This window comes from Oreochromis aureus, linkage group 6 (assembly GCF_013358895.1).
Source record: "Oreochromis aureus strain Israel breed Guangdong linkage group 6, ZZ_aureus, whole genome shotgun sequence".
Classification (NCBI taxonomy): Eukaryota; Metazoa; Chordata; class Actinopteri; order Cichliformes; family Cichlidae; genus Oreochromis; species Oreochromis aureus.
The window spans coordinates 1,423,788-1,449,613 of record NC_052947.1 but is presented as its reverse complement, the minus strand read 5'-3'; the positions used below and the strand labels follow the sequence as shown (position 1 = coordinate 1,449,613).

Below are 25,826 nucleotides of genomic sequence, written 5' to 3'. Positions count from 1 at the left end.
TGCTATGTCTTCTAATGATGCTGCCTAAGGGAAGCATGTATAATGTAAATAGAATTGGTCCTAGCACTGAACCCTGTGGAACACCATAATTGACCTTAGTGTGTGAAGAGGACTCTCCATTTACTTGAACAAATTGGAGTCTATTAGATAGATATGATACAAACCACTGCAGCGCAGTACCTGTAGCAGTAAGGTTGGAACGCAGTAAGGTTGGAGATTGGCCTATAATTAGCTAAGACAGCTGGGTCTAGAGATGGCTTTTTAAGTAAAGGTTTAACTACGGCCAGCTTGAAGGCCTGTGGTACATAGCCGATTATTAGAGATAGGTTGATCATATTTAAGATCGAAGAATTAATTAATGGCAGGACTTCTTTGAGCAGTTTTGTAGGAATGGGGTCTAAAAGACACGTTGATGGTTTGGAGGAATTAATTATTGAAGTTAACTCAGAAAGATCAATCGGAGAAAAAGAGTCTAACTTAACATCAATGGTACTAAGAGTAGCTGTAGATGATATTACATCTGTGGGATGATTATTGGTAATTTTTTCTCTAATGATAAGAATTTTATTTGTGAAGAAGTTCATGAAGTCATTACTAGTTAACATTAAAGGGATTGTTGGCTCAGTAGAGCTCTGACTGTTTGTCAGCCTGGCTACAGTGCTGAAGAGAAACCTGGGGTTGTTCTTATTTTCTTCAATCAGTGACGAATAGTAAGATGTTCTGGCTTTGCGGGGGGCTTTCTTCTCCAGGCTAACTCCAGGCTAAATGATGATCCTCTAAATTTGTGACACGCCATTTCCTCTCCAGCTTACGAGTTATCTGCTTTAGGCTACGTGTTTGAGAATTATACCACGGAGTCAGGTACTTCTGATTTGAGACCTTAGTTTTCACAGGAGCTACAGTATCCAGAGTCGCATGCGTAGTGAGGAGGTAAAATTATTAACAAGATAATCGACCTCTGTTGGAGTAGCGTTCAGGTAGCTGCTCTGCTCTATGTTGGTACAGGGCATTGAAGATGATAACAGTGGGTGGATTATATTCTTAAACTTAGTTACAGCACTTTCAGAAAGACATCTACTGTGATAAAGTCTACTCTCCACTGCTGTGTAATCAATTATTGTAAATGTAAGTGTTATCAGGAAATGATCAGACAGCAGAGGGTTTTCAGGAAACACTGTTAAATGTTCAGTTTCTATGCCATATGTTAAAACAAGATCTAGAGTGTGATTAAAGTGGTGGGTGGGTTCTTTTACATTTTGAGAGAAGCCAGTTGAGTCTAATAACAGATTAAATGCCATGTTGAGGCTGTCATTTTAGCATCTACATGGATGTTAAAATCACCCACAATAATTATTGTATCTGAGCTGAGCACTAAATCAGATAAAAGTCTGAGAAATCAGAGAGAAACTCTGTGTAAGGCCCAGGTGGACGATAGATGATAACAAGTAAGACTGGTTTCTGAGTTTTACAGCTGGGGTGGACGAGGCTAAGCATCAGGCTTTCAAATGAATTAAAAGTCTGTCTTGGTCTTTGGTTGATTAATAGGCTGGTGTGAAAAATTGCTGCCACACCGCCCCTCGGCCTGTGCTTCGAGATTTCTGGTAGTTAGAATGACTCGGGGTGTTGATTCATTTAAACTAACATACTCATCCTGCTGCAACCAGGTTTCTGTAAGGCAGAGTAAATCGATTTGTTGATCAATTATTAAGTCATGTACTAACAGAGACTTGGAGGAGACAGACCTAATATTTAATAATCCACATTTCACTGTTTTACTCTTTGGTTCAGATGTGGATACTGTATTGTTCTTTCTTTGTGATTTCTTATGTTTAAGTTGTTTATTGCTGGTTTTTAGTTTGCATGTGCAAATCAACGTAGTATTTGCCTCAAAGGCGCGAGGCGTGTGTGAGTGTGTAAGCCATGCGCCTCTGGTGGACACTCACTCAATATCTCCCCCCCTAGTGGTAAAGAGTTGCATTACAGTTTGGAACTTTGTTTAGAAAAAAGAAACTATTACACAATACTTAATCATGACATTTATAAATAAATTATAATTACAATGGAATATTTTACATTGCTTTAAGTTAAAAATATCTATAGTTTTTTTTTTGCATTGATTGGCTAGACAGAGACACTGTGTAGCAACGTGATTAAAGACAAATTAGCATTAGTCTGTTTAGAAGAGGGAAGGAATACTATGAGGATCCGATGATTATAGAATATGAGAGAGAGGAGGACAGAGGATTAGTGAGGAGGAAGTGAGGGCAGCTATGAAGGGGAGTGAGAGTGGAGAGGCGGTTGGTCCAGGTGACATACCTGTGGAGGTATGGAGAGGTCTAGGAGAGAGACTAGAAAACTTTTTAACAAGACTGCTAACACAATCATGAAGACTGAGAGGATGTCTGAGCAATGCACAAGAGAAGAAGGCAGAGCATGCAGGGTGGATTGGGTGGAGACGAGAGCAGCAAGAGTGAAAGGGAAAGTTTACAAGATGGTAGGGAGAGCTGCTGTGATGCAGGCTTTGCAATAGCGAGCAATTTTAAAATCTACCAACCAAGATCTAAAGAATAAACCAAGAATTACAATTATTATTACAGGACTCAGGACCCTTTCCCAGGGTCAATCCTGTCAATGCTAACATCTGTTTTTTGCAGTGAGAAGTCAGCTCAAATGTACTTCTCCAGCATCCTTAACATGTCAATACCCACAACAGCTGCTCTGACCTGTTCTTGAAGATATTTTTTTCCCTCCTCTTTCAAAATGTATTACAGCCCCCGAAAAAAAAAAAAAAGAAACTTGATGATCTCAGTAAGGTAACCATCCTCTTCTCCACCAAACACAAAGCGACTTTTAACTTTTAGGTCAGAAGCAAATTAATAGCATTACAAGCTAAACAATGAATAACAATGCAATTAAATCTCTCCCTAAACAAACCACAGCCTACTTAGCTTCTGGAGAGCAGCACACTTGAAGCATCTTTGAAGGCAAAGCTTCACTGGTCTAAGGCCTGAAAAGTCTCCACCTGTATTACTTCTGAAGTAACAAAGGCAAAATAAAAAAATTGCATCTGAAGGAAACTGAGCTACATGTGCTATGTGGAGAGAGTTTACCAAATACACCAAAGCTAAGCAATAAGCAGCCATGCAGCAACACACATCTATCAGAACCATTAACACAGCTGTTTCAGTGTCTTCCAAATCGTTAAGTCCCCATTATGAGGTCTAGAGGAGGGTGTGGGAGCAATAAATAGAGCTGAATGAGAGCTTAATGGGCTTTTTTTTACAAGTCTTAACACAAGGAAATGGCAATGTCACTGAATTAATAAGAGAAAAAAGGAGAAAAGTCACAACACCAACTAACCTCGCCTCTGTCAGTGCGCCCCAGGGTGGCTGTGGCTACAATGTAGCTGCCATCACCAGTGTGTGAATGTGTGTGTGAATGGGTGGATGACTGGATGTGTAAAGCGCTTTGGGGTCCTTAGGGACTAGTAAAGCGCTATACAAATACAGGCCATTTATCTGGGGGTGGGGGGGCAAGTTTGTGGCCCACACTGCTCCCAAAATCAGGCTATTTGTGAAAACACATGACTTAAACATTGAAATGATTTGTCTGTTTTTTTTCTTTTTTCTGCTTTTTTCTATTTTTTTTTTATTACAGGTGTATCAGTTCACAGCCTATTGCACTTTTCACTTGTCCTCTATCCTTTTATTATTTTCTGTCTCCTATTTTCTTTTTCCCTGCCTGTCAGCTTTCACAGTATCATATTACACACTGTACTGTGAGTGTTAATACAAATAATAATGATGGAAACTGACATTTCAGAAAGGAAAACATGAGTAAGAGGAGTCTGTAGAGAGCAATAGTTCCTGGTAGCACATGGGGTGATAAAGCTAAGGAAGAGAAACTGATGTTAGATCATCAGGATGTGTTCAATTAGCATAAAGAGTCGGTCAGACAGATTGAATCTGACTTCATTTTAGATTCTGACAGACAGACCAGGTCAGGTGATTCATGACTTTCATTAGCAGCTTTGCCCTCCCTGAAACCAAAGATGAAGTCATTTGTGTTGCCTTTAATCTTTAGAACATTTCAGTTTTATTCCAGTTTTTCTACATAAAGATTAAATGTCAGCACCTGTAAAATCATTTAGCATTCCAGGAGCTTGGTGATGCCCTGATCCAGATCTGGGAGGAGATAACCCAGGACATAATCCAACTTCTCATTAGGAGCACATCCTGACATTGTCAGGCATGCATACAAGCGCATTGGGGCGATACATACGATTATGAGTTGCTGCATAGTTTTTCAGGGTTTCTTTCAATGGAGCCCTCTGTAGGTTCATTTCCATCAAATCTGCGTCTTTTCATTCCTACACATTACTCATTCCCCAGTCCAGATCAGTATAGACATGCAGTATATTTCTGTTTTGTTTTTTTCCTGTTGTTTAAGGTCTTCTTTTTTTCTTTTGAGCAGGTTAGTTCTCTCCAGACAGACATTTCATGTTCTCTCCACATAAACACACTTTCTCACATACTTACATCACACCTGCACTTAAATCTCAGAGGCTGCACATACATATAAGTGCATGGCATCACACTAGTTACAACATAGCTACACCAACCCAAACACTAATAACTCCTGCAGAAAGTCTCCTTCATTTCCATGTTGTCCTCACATTGGAGCACAAGCACTTAACTGAACTCATGCTGCGAATTCTACTGGAAAGTTAAAGTTAACCATTTGGTTAAACTGTCTGGCGCTTCATAGAAGCCTTTTGGATTTCACCTTTTCTCCTTGTTTTTTATATCTATTAGGTTATTTATTTACTTCCTGTATGAAGCTGTTTGTTACACTACTCATTACATATATTTTTGCCTTACTGCACAGGCTGGCCTGAAGTGCATTATTATATATTAACCACTAAACAGTACAAACCTGAGGCTAAAGCCTGACAGACTGATTAGTGATTCTTTAACCAGCTTTTTGTTAGCATGCTGTCTTGCAGTTACTCAGCGTCAGTGTCATTTCAGCAGCAGTGGACAGCTTTTTCCTGCTTTTCTGTAACTTTTCCTCTTGTGCAATGAAATAAAAATTCAGATTTTCACTCCTCAGAAGTTGTAGACTTGCACAGTTTGATTTTTATCTGTCCACCCATTTGCAGATTTACCTTGTGAAAGGAAACAACAGTTGGATTAGTTTGATTACTAAATGTGTTATAGCTGATAACTTATCAGGGATGTTATACAGATGTCTAACATTCTAATGAGTTTTCTTCTGTCTTTCTTATTTGTTCCCCTTCACTGCGCTCCACAGCAACAACCCTGCTCATCGGTACTACTTAGCCACTGACCCAGTAACAGGGCAGCTGTATGTGTCCGACACTAATTCACGACGGATTTACCGCCCTAAAATGCTCAGCGGTGCCCGTGACCTCATCAGTAAGCATCAGCATTGTTCTGCCAAAATTTGAAAGCACTTATTTTTACTTCCTGTTATGAATGTAGTTATAAGACAGTGTTGTCATACATGTCTCCAGTGAATCTGCAGTTTTTTACCTTTCTCTGGTTAATACTTAGTGTGTGTGTGTGTGTGTGTGTGTGTGTGTCTACAGGTAATGGAGAAGTAGTGGCTGGTACAGGTGAGCAGTGTCCTCCATTTGATGAAGCGCGTTGTGGAGATGGAAGAAAAGCTACAGAGGCCCAACTACTGGGACCAAAAGGTGCATACACAGAATCTTTCTCTCTCCCTCTAACACACACACACACACACACACACACACACACACACACACACACACACACACACACACACACAGGTGTTTATTATTTAAGTCAGTTACACAGGCATAGCCATACTAGATTTATTATATTTCAGATGTCCTCTTGTCCTTCGTCCACTGGAACTGCAGAGCCATACCAAACAGTTATAAGTCCTGACAGTGGGCAGATGATACACAGTGTGGGAGGTGTAATGCAAGAAGTAGATGAAATATTTATTGGTTGCAGCCAGCAGCAGAATTATTAGCTGTCATAGCATCAGTCCATGTTGTTATAGTACTAAATCCCCACACCTAGGATCTGTCCAGGTATGCAAGTTAAATTCTTTCATCAAGCTCAGGAAGTCACACTGACATCAATGCAAACTTGTTCAGAACCATTAACATCTTCAACACTGTAAGCGTCAACGTATTTGAATATTGGATGCAACTGCCAGTTTCCCACTACTTTCAAATAATCCCAGAGTTGAATGTTGCATTATGAACATGAAGTCATAGCAAACTTTATTTATTTATTTATTAGGAACGCCATACTAAGACTAAGGGTTTCTTTTGCTCCAACAAAAGCCTCAGTTCAAGTGCAACAGAGTCTAGATAATGTTACATTTTGACTGAAACACATCTCTGCACAGGAAATGCTGCAAATGTCCAGTTGTACCACATTATAAAGGTGCTGTTATGTATTTAAATCTGGTAACCCGGGAGGAAGTCATAACTTTGTTTCTAAAGCACTTTGAGATTTTGGATTTTGACCGTGAGATGATGCAGTATCACTCTGTGACATTTTTCTTGCTTATAGTAATCTCTGCAGGCTTTGCTTAAGTGCACCTAACTCTTACTCCATTCATGTTTCTACTGTATTGTATGTTTTTGTATTTTTTCATTGAAACTGCGTATGCTGCATCTCCACTCGAAATATTTACTTCTCTCATTTTGTTTTTTGCATTATGCATTGAAGGAGTTCCATTAATAATTTACTATCATAAAATCGTGTGTGTGTGTGTGTGTGTTTCTCTACTCACAGGAATTGCAGTTGATAAAAATGGACTCATCTACTTTGTGGATGGAACTATGATTAGGAAAGTGGATCGTAACGGAATCATCTCCACCGTGTTGGGCAGCAATGATCTGACCTCTGCACGACCTTTGACCTGTGACACCAGCATGCACATAAGACAGGTAACCTTTAACCATTAAAACCTCTTTGCTTATCAGAAAATATCAGACTGTGAAAATATCACATGATGTGATGTGTGTGTGTGAGTGTGTGTGTGTTAGTGTGTGTGTGTGTGTGTGTGTGTGTGTGTGTGTGTGTGTGTGTGTGTGTGTGTGTGTGTTAGAATGAATGGGAAGTGAAGTGTCACCTTTTCTTCTCTGTCCTCTTTTCTTCCAGGTGCGGTTAGAGTGGCCCACAGATCTAGCCATCAATCCCATGGATAACTCTATCTATGTGCTGGACAACAATGTTGTGCTGCAGATCACTGAAAATAGACAGGTATCATGTATACCTTTGCTGAATGTATATTTTATCCATCCATCCATCCATTTTCTTCCACTTATCCAGGACCAGGTTGCAGGGGCAGCAGCCTAAGCAGAGGCCCACCTCCCTCTGCCCAGCCACCTCCTCCAGCATATCAGGAGGTACACCCAAGGCATTCCCAGGCCAGCTGAGAGATATAAGCTCTCTGGCGTGTCCTGGGTCTAACCTGCGGGCCTCCTCCTCATGGGACATGCCACCCAGGAGGTGCCCAGGAAGCATCCTTATCAGAGCCCCAAACTGGCTCCTTTAGATATGGAGGAGTATTGGCTCCAATCTAAGCCCTCTCGAATGACTGACACCCTGACCCTATGTCATAGAGAGAGGACACCCACCCATTCTGACGTAACGAAAGTAGAAGCCTTCCGAGTCCAACACTCACTGGAAACAAGTCCAACTTATTAACGACAACTACGGTTGTACGGGGACCAAATGGCCTGTAACAATGGGCGTGTAATAATAAAAGTTTTTACACGTGTAATGATTACTTGTGTAATAGTTACTTTTTTTGATTAACAACCTCAACATTGATCACAACAAGGGGGAAAATACCTCCAACATGCACAAACATTTGACAACACAGCATGCAATTAATTTGCATGAAAGTACTGAATGTGTCCAGGACCGCATACCTGATGATATCATTACAAAACTCATCATCATCCTGCAGCCTAGTGTTTTCTGCACTGATGGACATCCTCATATTCAAAAATGGTGTCTGTTATTGAGAAATTGTGATGAGCACAGAAGTCCAATAACAGAAAACCACACAGGTTCAGATTAGGCAGGCCGTTCATGCTAATTTCCTTTTTCCACGTCTCACTTTCTTTGAATTGATATCTCCCATTAGGATGTTGGAGTCACTAGATGGAGCACCCTTGAGCGGCCCACTCAGTGACTCCTAAAAGGCTGGGTGCTTTGAACTGTTTTTTGGTGCATAAGGGCAAATGTCAGGACCTGTTCCCCCACCTGAAGGCGCAGGGAAGCAACCCTCACCTCCACTGGCAAAAACCCCAACATACTGGTGGTAACCTGACAACTCTAGACTAGAACGGAGTCTAGTCCATCTCCAGGAAACTGGTTCCAGAGCCTAAGCCGTGCATTCAGGTGAACCTGGCTATATGTAGCCAGCAATGCTCAGTCTCATGTACTAGCTCCTTTCCTCCAGAGAGGTGATGTTCCGTGTCCTAATAGCTAACCTCTGTAGCCAGGGATCAGACCGCCAGGGCCTCCATCCCTGACTGCCGCCTCACACACATTGCACCCGACCCCAATGTCAAGTCTTGCGGGTGGCGACCCTACAGTCTTCTCTTTGGGCTGTGCCGAGCCCCATGGGCTGAAGCCTGACCACCAGATCCTCTCCTGTGTGCTCCCCCTTCCTAGGCCCAACTCCAAGATGGGCCCATGGTAATACTAACCCAGGACGGGCACACTGGTCCCATACTTTTTCCCTAGTAGTTGACTTAATATGTATATTTAATATATGTGTATTTAATGAAATTTGTATTTCACAGCCTTCCTATACCACAACAACAAATCCACAGTTAATGATTCTTAACTAACATTCATGTGCAAATGTGTGCGTTCAGGTTCGTATTGTGGCAGGTCGTCCCATGCACTGCCAGGTGCCTGGTATAGAATACACCATGGGAAAGAGGGCGGTTCAGACCATGCTAGAGGGTGCTACAGCCATCGCCTTATCCTACAGTGGCATTCTCTACATCGCAGAGACGGATGAGAAGAAAATCCACCGTATTCGACAGGTAATCTGCTGGACAAAATTTCCTTGTAATTATATGAATTTTAAGGTTCTATTAAGCAAAGCTGAATCCTGGAAATCTAAGGTAGGATAAATTCAAGCTTTTTAATAAAGTAATACTATCCAAATATACGAAAACAACAGCCAATATTACCTTATTATTTAATTTAACTCTGTATAAAAATATGAAAATTCAAACTCACAGATATTACCCTCTTATTTCTAGCAGGTTATCATATTGTTACTAAGGTATTACGATACTATTACTAATTGTTTTTTTCCTCATGGGGATATCTTTATTTCCACATTATTATCTCCAGGTTTTGGTCCCTTATTATCCAATTGCATAAATCTCAGTTTAATATTACTTAACCGTATCCACTGTTGTTACTATGATATTAACTGGTTTAGTAGTAATAACCACTAAATTACCACATTATTATGTTCTTATGTCTGCCCTTCTATTACTACTTTATTATCAAGATGTAACAGAAAGTGCCAATGTGCTAAACTTTAAGAATAATTTCTCTATCTACCAAAACTCCAGGTGTCGACTGATGGAGAAATTACCCATCTAGCCGGAGCTCTATCTGACTGTGACTGCAAGGTACCCATCACAGCTACTTCATTGTTGTTTTCAGTCCTTATCAGTCATTTTGCTCAGCTCACTAAAGTACTCGAATTCAGAATGAATGTACAGCATCCAAATAGTGACGTGTGAATGCAATAGGATGTGAGAAAGAGAAGCGTCTGGACTTCTTTAAGTTTCCTGAAGACGTTTCACCTCTCATCAGAGAGGCGTCTTCATTTCTACAAATCAAATAATGAAGAGTCATAGGTATTTAAACCGTAGTGGGGGGTTGTCATCACATAAGTCAGGGTGTGAATAATGGCATGGCAAATTATAACCAGAGGTTTTGGGTGAAAACACAAATTTTCCCATAATAACCGACACAGTGTGTGTGGTTTTGCTCTCAGGTCCACAACATATTAAATCTCATTCTTATTCATGCTTGGAAATTCCTCCCAGTTTTCTTTAATTATGTCCAAAGCCACCCGTGGCTTCCTGCCAAACAGCAGTTCAAAGGGAGAAAATTCCATGGAGGTCCAGGGCACCTCCTCCACTGCAAACAAAAGACTTTGACAGCAAGCCCTATTGCATTAATCCTCATGAATAAACATGCGACAAATGGACTTTAAGGCACTCCACCAGCCCATCGCTCTGGGGGTGGTACACACTGGGCCAAAGAGACTTAATGTCCAGTAATATGTACAGCTCTTTTGTGTGTGAGACATAAATGAGACCCTGTGGTCAGTCAGTACCTCTTTTGGGATTCCGACTCAGGAGATCACCTGAAACAGCGCCTGTGCCAAGCAGCTCTGCCATCCACGAGAACTTATACAAAGCAATGTCCCCATGCACTCTGGGGAAATGTCCTGATGAAGTTCATACCAATGTGCTTAAACGGGACCTTCATTAGTGGTAATGGACGCAAAGGCACCCATTGGATGGCCGAGTGATTTACCAGTTGACATTCCAGGCAGGATGGACACCAGGACACATCCGGTGATGAGCACAGCCCCACACATTGCTCCACCAGTTTATTAAACCCAGGCCTTTCTATCCCTTGAATTAAAGGGGGCTCTTTTAGGACGTAACCACAGCTCTATGCATGTTTCCCTTTTGTCTAATTTCCACCACATATTTTACATATAATGGGTTTTTTTAAAAGTCAAAAACATAGATTTTTATTTGCTTTTTCTTGGAACAGGATGCCAGTTTGTTTCTCCACTATCACTCCCCTGCAAAATGCAGGTGCAAACCTTCCTGGCACTTCACTATGCCTCCTCTCAGCTAACCTTTGTAGCATCAGAATTCGAGGTCCTCTCTCCACTAAAACTAATCTGCAAAATGCAGCACCAAACATTGCCGGTGCCGGGATGCTAGCATCATTTGCTTCTACTCCACCTTGCTGATCATGCTTACGTTAAGTTCTCCCATTATCCAAAATATCTCCTGATCTCTTCTCCTGCCAATCAATTTTGCCAGCATATCCACTTCACGAAATCAAATCTGTGACCACCTAATCAAGGTTTACGGGCCCCCTGTCTTCACAAGCCTGCCTACTAGTTATATAGTTGCAACTGTCTTCGACCTTCTTCACCGCCTTCCCAAAAAAGGTATGCCTTCTTTGGTGACCTGCCCAGCCCAGGAGATTCTGCCAGTCCCCTCTTGAGACAATTCATGCTCAAGCCATCTGCCATTATCTACTAGATAATATCTATTATGCTGTCAAACCTACCTGAGGATGTGGTCCCAACTAGTGAAAGAATAATAGCTTGCTATTTCTGGACTATGCAGGAGGTCAGCACTGAATGTTACTGGAAGCCCACACACACAGACCAGTACTTACTCTTTGACTCCCAACACCCTCTCGAACACAGAGTAATCAGGACCCTGCAACACCGAGAAGAAACTGTTCCTTCTGAGCCAGAAGGGAAAGGAACAAACTAAAGAAAGCTCGTAAAACACGTGGTTATCCCAAATGAGCCCTCATTAAATCAGCAAAGATGCACAGGAAAGAGGGAAATAGAACATTATCATTCCAGTCACCCAGCCATTCCATTTGAGAAAAAATTGGTTTATCCCAAGGACAAAACTTCCAAACTAAAACTAAGCAACATAGTATACGCTGTGCAGTGCAGCAAGGAGTGTGTGGACTTCTACACTGGAGAAACTAAACAGCCACTCCATAGAACTGCACAACACAGAAGAGCAACCACGAAAGGACAAGACACAGCTGTACACCATCTGCTAAAGGACTCATTTGATGATACCAAAGTTCACATTTTGGACTTAAGATGGTTTTAAAAAGGAGTGCCATTTATGTTCACTTTGAAAGACCATTTTTGAACAGAGGTGTGGCTTACAACACCAACTGTCTTCCACGTACAACGCAGTTTTGAGATTCCTTCGCCGGTCCCTCAACCTGCTCACATCTTACAGCAGGGGACCCAAAGAGGTCACATGACAGGGTGAAGCAAGATCTCACAATGGTCTCACCCAAAGATCTGGTGATTATGACACACCTTTTTTTTAATCACACCTTGGCTAATGTGATGAGGCAAATGATTATGGTTGGTCAATGAGAGGGTCACTGACCAAGAGATATCCCCCACTAGGGTTTAAATACCTGGGACTCTCCATCATTTGATTTGTAGAACTGAAGAAGCCTCTCGGATGGGATGTGAAATGTCTTCACAAAACTAAGTCCAAACTAAGTCCAGTGGCTTGCTTTCCAAGCTCCTTAGACTACCTTAATCTGGATGACTGAGAACCTGAGACACACATATATGAGACGAGAATTTCTTGTGTTGATGTTATTCGTTGTCTCTCATTTGGCTGTCCCTTAGAATGATGCAAACTGCGACTGCTATCAAACAGGAGATGGCTATGCCAAAGATGCCAGGCTTAATTGTCCTTCCTCTCTGGTTGTGTCTCCGGATGGGACGCTGTATGTGGCTGATCTGGGGAACATCCGGATTCGAGCCATACGACGCAACCAACCACCTACGGGTGTGTATATAAAGCGTAGGCACATACAAAGTAGACGTGCAATAGAGGGTTTGTATGTCATGCATGTTAATAGGCATACACCTATCTCATGGATGTGTAGTTAAGGTGATCAGCAGAATAATCAAATAGATTTACAAAGAGAGAGTACCTGCGTAAGTTATTCAGTTATGCAGGTATTCATGTAATGGCAAATGACATAGCCTATGCAATATTGTATGAGTTTAGAAACAAAAATATTAAACAATAATAGGTAACAAAAGTAACATAAGAACATAATCTAAGAAGATAACAAAGAAAACAAAAGAAGTCACTGGTCTGTCTGTCTTTTGATTTGTGTATTCAGGCTCTCTGGCTTCAGGTCCCAGTTCCTATGAAGTGGCCTCTCCAGCCTCTCAAGAGCTCTATGTGTTTGATGCAAATGGAACTCACCAGTTCACCATGTCTCTGGTCACTGGAGACTACAAATACAACTTCAGTTACAGGTTGGTGTTTGCCGGGATTAACACATTTTTGTGACTGTCATTGCGGCACTGCTTGGTTACTGAAGTTTTCCAGTAACCAAGCAGGTTTTCCATTGGTACCTACTTGGATCAACTCGCCACTAATAACCATGACTCAACTCGAGTTGACTGGTTTTCCATTACAACCCAGTACTACCTTGTTTGCGTGCTTGTCATCATAGCAATGCTAATGTGCGTCCCACAATGTAATTAGTATGCAACATGAACGCTACAACAAAGGCTTGTGGGTTATTCTCACTTGGGGGAACACGGCATTGTTTTTTGTAGCCTTGTCCTTCATTGGCGAGTTTCAAAAATGGCTGTTTTGATTTTTGTAAATGAGACGCTCTCATGACTCATTGCTAACCAACCAATCAGTTGCATGCAGTGTGACGACATCACATTTTAGTACCTGCTCGGAACTCTTGGAACCCAGGCCGGGGAGAGGAAATTACCCTTGGCCATCTGTGCCTGTGTCTATGGACCACCTTAAACTTAAATGGCTGGAGAACCAGATACCACCTGGTGATCCCGGCATTGGCTCCCCTGCAGCTCAGCCACAGACCACGCCACGGCACCATAATAAATTTGCATTACCTTGCAAAATTGTTTGACACGACAATGTTGTTTAATGTTTTTGTCCTCTTTTGCTGCATCTTACATGTGTTATTCATTTCTGCACACACTCAGCAATGAGGAGGATGTGACTGCGGTGACGGACAGCAGTGGAAACACGCTCCGCGTCCGCAGAGACACTAACAGGATGCCTGTACGTGTGGTTGCTCCCGACAATCAGGTGAGTACTGAGTAGCCTTGTTAGCAGATTATGAGCGTGTATCCTTGATTACCTGTGATCCTGTGTGTGTGTTTAGGTCATTTGGCTGACCATTGGGACTAATGGAGGTCTGAAGACTCTCACAGCTCAGGGTCAGGAACTGGTCTTGTTTACTTACCATGGGAACAGTGGCTTGTTGGCTACCAAGAGTATCCAAATTGGCTGGACTACCTTCTATGAGTGAGCCACTTTTTGGATTTATAGTTGAATTCTGATCAATGGATGGACAGATTAATTTAATTAATGAAACAAATTCAAACTCTTCTGACAGAAAATCACCTTAAAATGATTGTTATGCCTTGAGTTTATATCTTGGTGTAACCTTTAAATTTCTGTACGTTTTGCTGGGTTGTCAATGAGTGAGTCTGAGTTTTTATCTGTGTATCCACAAAGCATATTTCACCTAATGTCTGTTTCTTACTGTATCCTCACCATCCTTGTAGCTATGACAGTGAGGGTCGTTTGACTAATGTGACCTTCCCTACTGGGGTGGTAACCAGTCTCCATGGCGACATGTCGTCAGGGGCTGTTGCTGTGGACATTGAGACGTCAGGGAGGGATGAGGACGTTGCCATAACAACTAACCTATCATCAATAGACTCCTTCTACACTCTGGTACAAGGTAAGAAGCTAATGCAACCAGAGAAGGAAAGACAGTTTCCAGAGACACTCTTTATTTTACAGGTGGCCTCGTGTGTGCGAAGCATACTAAAAGGTTTAGTCCAGGCTGAATTAATAATATGGTCTTTATTCACCTCTTTATCTCTTAAAATCAGTGCATTGTTCATAGTAAATTAAATTAGTTACTAACAGTTCAATTTCTCATCAGTTCTCATAGGAAGGCTTCACACACTGTGCCGTTTCCACACTTTCCCTGATCGATCAGTACTCTGAAGCAGTATCAGGAATCAGTGACTAGCCTAGTAAAGCTACCTGGTGTTAAAAATGCACTATCCTTAGCCACAACCACATGGACACAATACAGCGTAGTGTCCATGTGGTTGTGTCAATTTCACACCTAAACATGTTAATACATATGATTTTTTTAAATACAAATGTATTTACCCCCATCTGACATCCTGTCAAAGCATTGCTTGTCATCAGATTTGTTCTGTTTGGGATGTGTGCAGTTATATCAGCAGCTTGTGTTAGTTGTGTAAAGTTTATTTTAAGAAAAGATCTGACATGAGGAAATGTACAAGCTGCGGATTGATCTGTAATTCCATCTGCTCTAATAATTCTAGATTTAGGAACTGCAAAAGGATCCTTGTCGTCCTTCGTGTCAAACTTTCGACCCTAAACGCTGAGGGGGGGAAAAGTAATTTGGTGTTGTTAAATCTGAACTAATGAGCCATTTGAAGTGAGGTTGGCAATGATTTACTTCAGAGTGAGCTGTGAATGGCCACGCACAAGTATTGATCGCAACATGAGTTATTCAGCGCAATTGACAAGTGTAGCATTCCACTCCATCAGTTCATTCATTCTTTTGCCTGTGAGCTAGAAAAATGAAAACATGACATAGATGGGGCTGCAGGGCTGACATGGTAGACAACATGATACAGAAGTAGAGAGACTGGATAAAGAGTACTTAGTAGAAATGGAGCGTTGGGAACACAGGGTCTTGGTTGTTTCAGAGATGGTCTGTAAGGACTGTGTGTTTCTCTCGTTCTCCCTATCTCTCTCTCTCTCTCTCTCATGTATGCACACATAACGGCCTTTAGTCCTGTGAAAGGTCAAGGAGGATCTAATTAAAAGAGGCTGGGAGATGTTAATACATGCTCTTTGCTCCATTAGCAGCCTCAAACGCTGCCCTCTCGGTTGAATTGCGTGGTTTCTCCCCTTACATTTAGCACTTTATCTCCCTCTTTGTCTTGGCCTTTATGCTTCGCTGTCTTTGTTTTTGTCTCTTTCTCCTTCACCCTTGGGTCAGCTAAGAATTAATACTGGCTATATGAATTAATGCCTTGGAAAGTATGCAATAAAAAAATGGTTCATTCATTATGTGATTTCCTTTTGAACAGACCAGCTTCGTAACAGCTACCAGGTGGGGAACGACCATTCACTGAGGGTGATCTATGCGAACGGGATGGACACGCACTACCAGACAGAGCCTCATATTCTGGCAGGTGTGTTTTGAGCATAGTGCCTTTAATTTGTAATCTACGAGAGGATCGTAAGCTGTCTTTATTTTGACTTATATGTATATGTAGTGTGTGGAAAGCACTGGTTTTGGGCCATCTACACATGTTGAGATTTCTGCTCCCTGCCTCTGCAGTAGAACAGACTCCCATGAAAACGTCTCTGAACCACAACTGACTCTGTCCTGTTGTTCCCTTTTCTTTGTGATTCTCAGCGCTCTGCAGCTAAACACCTGCAGAAAAGAGCTGTCAGAATTATTAGAGTTAAACAAAACTAACTCAAACTAACTAAAACTAGACATAAAAAACATTTTAAACAATTGAAACAATTTTGTGAAGTTGGAAAACTAACTAAATTCAACTAAAATATAAAGGAAGTTTTAGAAATGTTATCAGCACTTCACTGTCAGCCTGCTGAGGCTTTGACATGTTTGTTTAGACTCTGGATGTTAACAAGACTGTAAGCTCTCAAAATTCCTGTGATGATTTTCATAACTCTTGCCACTTATGCATGCTCTCCATACAATAATATTTAAAAACACTAGAACTAAACATTTCCAACAATAAAAACTAATTGGTGAATATAAAACTGCTGGAATGGTGCAATGTTTGTTTCACATGTTAGGATTTGATTTGAGTATATTTTAATCCGACCAAGATTTTCAGATAAAAAACTGAAGGAGAATTGTTTTGAAATGATTGCCTAACTATGTGTAAGCTTGACAAAGCATGTTGTAACATTTTGGAAATAAAAGGAAACACTGGGAGGTAATCAGTCACTAGAGAACCAGAAGTAGAGGTGTAAACATCTTAAGTTATTTCAGTATTTTTACATTTTAGTCTCAGAAAATAAAATAATTGATTGTTATTTTAGGTACAGTTGTTTGTATTTTATACCTTACAGGGATCAGCCTTGAACCTCCCATTAGAATCTTAACCCAGTTCTAGAAAAGATCCTGTGTAAAATGAAAACTTATGCAACCATATTTTTGTCTCAACAGAACATAGAAAACCAATTAGTTTTTTACTGAGGAAAAACATTTTTAAAATTTATATTGAAAAACAAAACAAAAACAAAAAAACCTCTCACCTTTGAATTTATGGACAGCAACATGTCTCCAAAACGTTTGGACAGGGCCACGTTTACCACGGTGTAGCATCCCGTCTTCTTTTGACATTCGTCCATAAACATGTGGAAGCTGAGAGTTTCAGTTGCTCAGATGTCCTGCGTCTTTATTGTATGTTTTGTTTTATGTGCCCATTGGTGAAAGGTCCCGACTGCAGGCAGGCCAGTTCAGCACCTAAACTCTTCTACTATAAAGACATGCTGTTTTAACAGATTTTCTAGCTGCAAGGCCTTCCCTCAAACAGATGTCGTCTGTGTGGGAATATATGTTGTTTTAAAACTTGCACATACCTTCAGAGTTGTTGTTGCCTTCCCAGATTTGTAAGATGCAGGTTTCATGTGTAGTGTCGACAAAAGCACAGCTTTTGGGTTTTTTTACTTTGCATATGGTATATGGACTGATTCTTATATAGCGCTTTTCTACTCTCTCTCAAAGCGCTGTGTACAACATGCCTCATTCACAGCAACTCATACAAGCACTTCTAAACTCAAGTGCAAACTAACCAACATTCACACTCCGGTGAACGCATTGGAGGGCAACTTGGGGTTAGTATCTTGCCCAAGGATATTTGGCAATCAGTAGCTGATCTGCTCTACCACCTGAGCCACAGCCACCATCTTCATTGAGATTCTTGTACATTAAACCATCAGGGCTTCACATGTTCTCATACCTATGTAGGTGCTGCTAACCCAACTGTTGCGCGGCGTAACATGACTCTGCCGGGAGAGAATGGCCAAAACCTGGTGGAATGGAGGTTCAGGAAGGAGCAGACGAGAGGAAAAGTCATCGTCTTTGGAAGAAAACTCAGAGTGAGTGCTCTTTAGCTCAAACTTTAAATAAGCAGAGACCAATAAAACCTACAGTTTGTTGTCCATTTAAATCAAACTCGGGTTGGTTTTCCCGCTTGGTGCGCTTCGTTTGTGCAGGTGTGAACACAATAATCGCACTGGGGTACGGACCAAAACAGCCGCAGTGTTCCTGGTGTGGTTCTAAATTAACTCCAGTGTGGTTTGTTTATGGTTAAAAAGAGATAAACGTAAAAAGTATAAGAATCCGAGGTGCACATCCATATTCTCCAATGTTTTTTGCCAAACCATCATTCATTATTTTGTTGTTATATATCAGCATCCACCATCAGCCATAGATGTCTACAGAAGGTGTCTGTAGTGTGATAGCTCATGCATTCATGAGCAGAGGGGTACCACCAGCTGTAACAAGTATCTTAAAGAAAGGTGAGAGAACAAACAAGTCTATCACAGAGACCGACAGAGACTGAAATCCTAAATCTTTGCTATAAGGCTGTAAAGCTCACATGGTACTGAGTTATGAGACTGCAATCACTGTATCCATTTTTTAAGTACCATCATGTAGGTTACAGAGGGGTTTCACTGTCTGTATATTATAGGTGTTTTTGTTCTTGCAAGCTGTTAGGAAAGGAAGAACAGCGATTTGACTGCAGCGCTTTGAAAATGACATGACACACTCTCTCCCAGCCTAGCAGGACAAAATCCTTTTTGTCATGTGGCTACAGTGAAGTTGAAAAACACAGCTGAGTTGCTCTCAACATGGCCCAATAAGTAATAATGAAAGTGTCACCACAGGTGACCCATTACTCATAATAGGGAGTGTTCTGTTATGAACTAGCAGTAATGAGTTGTAGATGTGTTTTTATTACTGAGTGTGCAGAGGTAAATGCACTGATTCTTATATAGCGCTTTTCTACTCTCTTGGAGCGCTCTATACAACATGCCACATTCACCCAATCTCACAAGTACTGACTCTAAACTGAGTGCTTTCCTGACGACATTCACACACATTCACACTCCGATGGATGCATTGGACAGCAACTTGGGGTTAGTAGCTTGCCCAAGGATACTTGGCATGTAGACTAGGGGAAGCCAGGAATTGAACCACCAACCTTCCGATCAGTAAGTGACCTGCTCTACCTACATTGTATGTTTTGTTTTATGTGCCCATTGGCCCAGGGGTGCTACAGCCACCCCTGAGCTATCTTCATGACACACTGTTTATTCAGTGTGTCATGAAGATAGCTCTTAAGATCGTGGCTCAAGAGTTGACAGTTCGTCTTGTAATTGGAAGGTTGCTGGTTTGAGCCCCGGCTCCGACAGTCTCAGTCGTTGTGTCCTTGGGCACGACACTTCACCCGTTGCCTACTGGTGGTGGTCAGAGGGCCCGGTGGCGCCAGTGTCCGGCAGCCTCGTCTCTGTCAGTGCGCCCCAGGGCAGCTGTGGCTACAATGTAGCTTGCCATCACCAGTGTGTGAATGGTTGGATGACTGAATGTAGTGTAAAGCGCTTTGGGGTCCATAAGGACTAAGTAAAGCGCTATACAAATACAGGCCATTTACCATTTAAGATAGAGGTGGATTTAAATAAAGTATGTGCACATTTGTGAGTAGTTTGGAGTATAATTTGTCATTAATAATTCAATGACAGTGCAGCTGTCTTCCAACTTAATGATGTCCTTTGAAGAGGAGCAAATTTTAATCCAGTCTTTCTACTAAATACTAATTTAGTAGAAATAAACAGTAAATACTTACTGTTTTATTGGGTTTTGCTGCTGTGAACTGAGGACAACGTCAGTGAATTAGAAAGATGCATGTTTAAGCAGCGTGTTGGGTAGAATAATGAAAAAGCCTACTGTCAAACAAGAAACAGCAACTTTAGTGAGATGACAAGTACGGTACATAGGACAGCTACTGATTTACTTTTTAATGTCCATATGCATTTGTTTAGCTGTCTGGTGATAGGGTCTGGGCAGCTCAGCATGAGGCAGCCAGTCTTTGAAATGCTGAAGAACTTTGTCTGGATTTTTTTTTGAATTTCTAAAAATACTAACAAAAACTACAACATAAGTATTTCAAATTCTATGTAGAATTTAGGAATCATTGAATAACAAACACTGACCTGACCCCCATTCATAGCATGCAGAGAGGACAGAGGACTGTTAGAAAATCCTGTTTATCGGTAGATTGAAATTAAAATCACAGTTTGCTTAGACTGTATCGCCACATATACTACATCAGTCTGCAAAGTGATTAGTCTCCCCAGGCTGTCTCATTCTGTGCATAGCTTTGGCTCTCATCCAGTATCCTCCTCCTGTGCCCTTGTTATTCACCTCGCTGAATTCAGCTAATGAATTTACAAATGAGTCAGTGAAAAGAAAAGGTGAACAAAAATCACTATTGAACTTTTTCTGGGAAGACTTTTTCTTTAATGAAATGTGTTGATTGAATAATTTTTAGCATTTCCTGTTGCTTCAGGGATTCATGAGGTAAATCTTGCACTGACCTGGGCTGCCTGTAAACTGGAGCATGAATAAACAGTGTGTCATTAAGATAGCAATAAAGACTAGGTTCCTCGTGCAGATAAGGAATTTATCCTAGTTCACTGACTCAGGCGCAGATTTTTAAATAACTCAATTGTTATTTCATGGATCATTCTTCAAATCTCAGGTTAACACTTATTAGAATATTTATTGCTAAGGTTCAGACAGCTGACTAAGTATTTATCATGAAACATTCTTAGAGTGTCAGTGTCTGTAAACAGAAGCATCTCAGAAATAAGAGACAGTCCAGCCTGTCTCTTATTTCTGAGATGTTTTATATTTACAATATGTGTGGTACTCCCTAAGAACAAAGCATATACACTATATTGCACTATTATTGTCTGGGTTGACACACGTATGAAGTTACATCCCCTACTTAATCCACGTGATGTCAACCACCCTTTGCAGCTAAAACAACTGCAATTCATCTGGGAATTTTTGACCATTATTACAGAAGCCCATGTGTGGTATCAGACACTGATCTTAGACAAGAAGACTTGGTTTAGTCTCTGCTCTAATTAACCCCAAAAGACTTCTTTCGGGTTGAGGTCAGGACTCTGTGCAGGCCAGTCAAATTCTTCCACTTGCAAATTTTATGCCTGAACTTGTTGCACTGGTGTTATCCTATCACAGTACAATTCACTGACCTCCTTTAGAGTTCCCCATTCTTTGACAAATGCTGGTAGAAGAAGTGTACATGCCTATGTGCTTGATTTTATACATCTGTGTGCATGAAGGGGATTGGGACATCTGAATTCCATTATTTGGATGGGTTAGTGAATACTATGTACACAGTGATTAGTCTGGAAACGTTTTAGGAAATGTACACTTTCCAAAATTCTTTACATTTATGAAGAATTTAGCACACTGGCTTCATATTTACTGTGTCAGTTTTGTGCATTTTGTGTAATTTTTGATATTTTGCATATCTTAATGCATGTTTTATAAATGTGTCTCCGCCTCTTCAGGTGAATGGGAGGAATTTGCTGTCTGTGGATTATGATCGTACACTGCGAACTGAAAAAATCTATGATGACCACAGGAAGTTCCTGCTGAAGATCATCTATGATACCCAAGGCCATCCAACACTCTGGGTTCCTAGCAGCAAGCTGCTGTCAGTTAACCTAACATACTCCAGGTAATTCCTTTTGTCTCTGTTTCATTCTCCTCGGGGATGGTGCAAAACACTGTAGTACACAAAGATTCTGGTTTCAGATCTTTGCAGATTCCTGTTGTTTGCATGTTCTCACAGTGGCTGCATGTATTCTCTCATATGCTGATGCCTAAGTGTGCCTTAAAAAAGTAAAACGATGTGTGAAGATGGTGGAAAGTACTTTTATTGGCTATTTCGTGCTTGAGCTCTGGCCCTTTTCCACTGATGGCTAGCCTGCATTTACATTGGTGTTGACAATCCTGGTTTCATTTTGTCTCAGCATCTCAGTTGTCTCTCCCTTGCTGTCTCTTACACACACACAGTGTAAAACTACTTTTGCTGTGCACAACTGTGCTCATTATTTTAACCATTTCTGTGAGTTAGATGGAATAACTTTTGAAAGCGGTCGCTTCTTCTTACACGGTTATAGATTTAATTGCTTAATACAGTGTTTTTCAAAGAGGCTGCTCTCACTGAACAAGTCTTGGAGATCTATGATTGGGCACAGTTAGCGATCGCACTAAATGCATAGTGAGAGACCAGGCTGTCCTAATATGGATCACCTAGTGTGGGAACAACTTAAAGTGATTTGAGTATTCAGAAAGAGTGAAAACCCTGATAAGTGGCATTGGAACATCCTCACAATGGAAATGACACACTCTAGGATGGACTTTAGGTTTTAGGTTGTGTTTAATTCAAGAAAAATATACTAAATGAACAGCCTAAGATGATGTTTTGACAGGGAAAGGATACAGAAGGATCATCCCATTACCCCCAACTGGTCACAACAGATGCCCGCCCCTCCCTGAGGCTGGTTCTGTCAGAGGTTTCTTCCTGTTAAAAAGGAGTTTTTCCTTCCCACTCTCACCAAGCGGTTGCTCAAAGAGGGTTGTTTGATTGTTAGGTTTTCTCTCTATTATTGCCAAGTCTTTAACTTACAGTATAAAGTGCCTTGAGGCAACTGTTGTTGTGATTTGGTGCTATATAAATAAAATAGAAACAATTGATTTGAAATTGAAAAAGTAAACACAAAGAAATAAGAAACAGATCAAAGAAACAGGAACCAAAATGCAACTACTTAAAAGCTTATCACAAGATTTTCGTTAGGCTCAAGTTCTCAAAAATCGTAAAGGCAATGTTTGAAATGTTGGTAATCTGACTTTGTGTCTGTATGTCCAGTTCGGGTCAAGTGACAGGTCTCCAGAGGGGTCCGACCACAGAGAGATGGGAATACGACAGTCAGGGACGAATCATTTCCAGAGTCTTCGCTGATGGAAAGATGTGGAGTTACACGTATCTGGACAAGGTACAGGAAAACCACACACGCATAGATCACTGTGGAGCTTCAGTGAGAGTGAGTCACTTAAAAAATTATTTGTATTCAGAGCTCCAGGAGATTTTTCTGTGGCTCTGATATGGATTTAGCCGCTATACAGTATAAGCAGATGAGCGATCATGGCTACGGTCCCTTCCATAACGTTTGGGTGAAAGACACAATTGTGTATTTCACGAGTGCGGTTAAACAGAACAAGGAATTTTTAACACAACTTTCTCAAATGTCAAACTTTTTGGATACTTACATTATTTCACTTTGCATGCAGACACAAAGTTATTTCTCAAAGACTACCAGAGTCAAAATTATAAGCTAACAATGTGTATCCTTTTCTGCTGGATAACCATGTCTCCTTAATAAGCTCAACCTGTTCTTTGCTTGGGATTCAAGTCAGGGTTTTGTGGTCGCCAGTCAATAATGTTCACTTTGGTCTTCTGCAGGTAGTTGCCTACCAGGCGCAGTGTATGTTTTGGGTCATTGTCGTGGTGGAAGACCCAGTTTTGACTGCTTAAAGTTTTCTTTCAAAATCTTCACATATCTTTCTTTATGATTCTTTCCTCCATGATGAGATTCCAACTTCCAGACACACTGAAGCATCCCCACAGCATAATACTCCCACCACCGTGTTTCACTGTGGTCGTCTTTCTTTCTCCAAACATAAGCAACATCTCTGTGACCAAAGAGCTCTCGTTTGATCTCATCTGACCAAAAGACATGTTTCCAGTATTCATAATGTTTCTCCAGGTTGTCCTTAGCATACTTCAGTCTGACATGAAGTGGAGTTTTTCTTGGTCTGCGTCCTTCCAGTCCATTCCTGTGCAGGGTTCTGCTGATCATCTTCATTGAGAATATAATTCCTGACTTGGCGAAGTCATTAGTCTTTAAAGACACCTCTCACAAGTTTTCTTTTCAGAGTCTTTGAACTCTTTCACTTCCTACTGCCAGGCTTCTTCTATATTTTTTGAACTTGCTGAAGTTTTTATTCTGTTTGTAAATTTGAAGATAAGTCTCGATTTTCATTTAATTTTACAAGCTTTGAACATTACAAAGTTAACACACATCAACTCACAGCATCAACTCACAGCAGTGGTTCGTATTATGACTCAGTAGAAATGTTGTTATTTCAGGGGGCTAATAATATCGACCCTGGTCATTTTGGCTTTCTTTTTTTCTGAAATAATTCTATAATTATGTGCAGAGGAAAATTAATATGTTTAAAAATGAAATGTTGAAAATCTCTTGCTCTGTTTAAAAAGCACTTTTATAACAGAGGACTTAAAAAAATAGTGACAAAAATAAAGACTTTTTATTAGGGGGCCAAACATTTGGTCCTCGGCTGTACATAAACAGTTGTTCTTGCACAATATTGACATATATATGTTTGTCAATTTTAATTACTCAATAACTGAAGGTGCTGGAATGCTTGATTGGTACTGTCACTGAGACGCTTTGTGACTCTGCAAGGATAAAACAAACAGACATGAAAAAAAACATTACTTGAAAATTCTGGCCAAGCAAAGGATGCACCAATAATTAAAGCTTTTTTTCTTGTGTAAAGTTAGTGAGAAAAATTAGCAGCGACAGAGACCCTCGTTACAAACAGAAAACCCATATCTTCAAACACAAAAGGCAGGACTGTCTTTCCAGAGTTATAAAAAGTCCTGGTCATGTGTGGAGCAAAGAGAGAACATGCATTAAACAGTTAAAGGTAATAACATCAATTCTCAGAGGAAAATATATTGGCTTCAAGAGCAGTGATAGGCACAAATATCTGAGCTCAAGTTCCAGAAGGTGAATTCATAGCCTGAGTGATAATTTGGCGTTAATAGAACATAGTAGACGTGAACACAGATTTAAAGTGGAGTCATGGTATGCAGGGATGTGGAATGGTTAATAATGTGAAACACCAATGAACTTGCCTTGCAACTCTACATCTGTAAAAGAGCGAATCACAGAGACGTATTTCACTCTAAATAAATTCATGTAAGAGAATGACTGAAGAAAGGAAGGAACACAAAAAATGAACCGAGGATTAAACAGCGTGCCCTTAAAGGTGGAGATGTGTCAGACAGAAAATGCAGATGTGAGGAAATGATGGGCTACTAAAGAATGAGAATGAAAAACAGCAGTGTTGAAACAAAAACAACCCATATTGTGCCTTTAAGAGGAAACAAGAGCTGATTGCTTGCAGTTTACATTTGCACACACATTCAGTTCAGGTCACTTGTACTGAAAGTTCTTTCTCAGATGCCTCAGGACATTACAGTAGAAGTCTCCACTGAGAGTGTATGTGAGAGCATAAACCAAGTCTGAGGAACTGTCTGTAGCGCTCCAGGACAGGATTGTATCGAAGCAGAGATCTGGGGAAGGGCACAGAAAAACTTTTGCTGCATCGAAGGGCCCAGTAAACTGTCACCTGCACTAACCACAAATGGGGAAAGTATGGAATCACCAGAACTTTTCCTAAAGCTGGTCGTCCAACCAATCTGACCAATCATGGTTGTCAAGGAGGTGGCCAAAGACCCGATGCTCACTCTGACTGAGCTCTCTCACATCATGAGAAACAAAATTCTCTGATCTGAAGAGATTGAACTCTTTGACCTGAATGCCAAGTGTCATGTCTAGAGGACACCAGGCAATGCTTATTGTCATCCCTACAGTGAAGCATGGTATATATAGACGTAGACTTGCCCCACACAGAGGAAATTCACGTGTTACAGCAGCACAACGGTTAAGAAGAAGT

General features: G+C 40.9%; 1 protein-coding gene across 3 annotated transcripts in view; it reads left to right on the top strand.

The window, feature by feature from the left end:
- Window positions 1–25,826, top strand: part of tenm3 (teneurin transmembrane protein 3) — a 298,938-nt gene that overhangs the window by 236,872 nt on the left and 36,240 nt on the right. For all 3 annotated transcript variants that reach the window (XM_039613612.1, XM_039613610.1, XM_039613611.1), the window contains 15 exons: window positions 5,314–5,438; window positions 5,612–5,719; window positions 6,801–6,955; window positions 7,170–7,271; window positions 8,903–9,076; window positions 9,620–9,679; window positions 12,487–12,649; window positions 12,993–13,131; window positions 13,840–13,945; window positions 14,022–14,164; window positions 14,428–14,606; window positions 16,006–16,110; window positions 17,928–18,058; window positions 21,566–21,735; window positions 22,930–23,056. In XM_039613612.1, coding sequence (XP_039469546.1) covers window positions 5,314–5,438; window positions 5,612–5,719; window positions 6,801–6,955; window positions 7,170–7,271; window positions 8,903–9,076; window positions 9,620–9,679; window positions 12,487–12,649; window positions 12,993–13,131; window positions 13,840–13,945; window positions 14,022–14,164; window positions 14,428–14,606; window positions 16,006–16,110; window positions 17,928–18,058; window positions 21,566–21,735; window positions 22,930–23,056 — 1,987 coding nt within the window. The remainder of the gene's footprint in view (window positions 1–5,313; window positions 5,439–5,611; window positions 5,720–6,800; window positions 6,956–7,169; window positions 7,272–8,902; window positions 9,077–9,619; window positions 9,680–12,486; window positions 12,650–12,992; window positions 13,132–13,839; window positions 13,946–14,021; window positions 14,165–14,427; window positions 14,607–16,005; window positions 16,111–17,927; window positions 18,059–21,565; window positions 21,736–22,929; window positions 23,057–25,826) is intronic.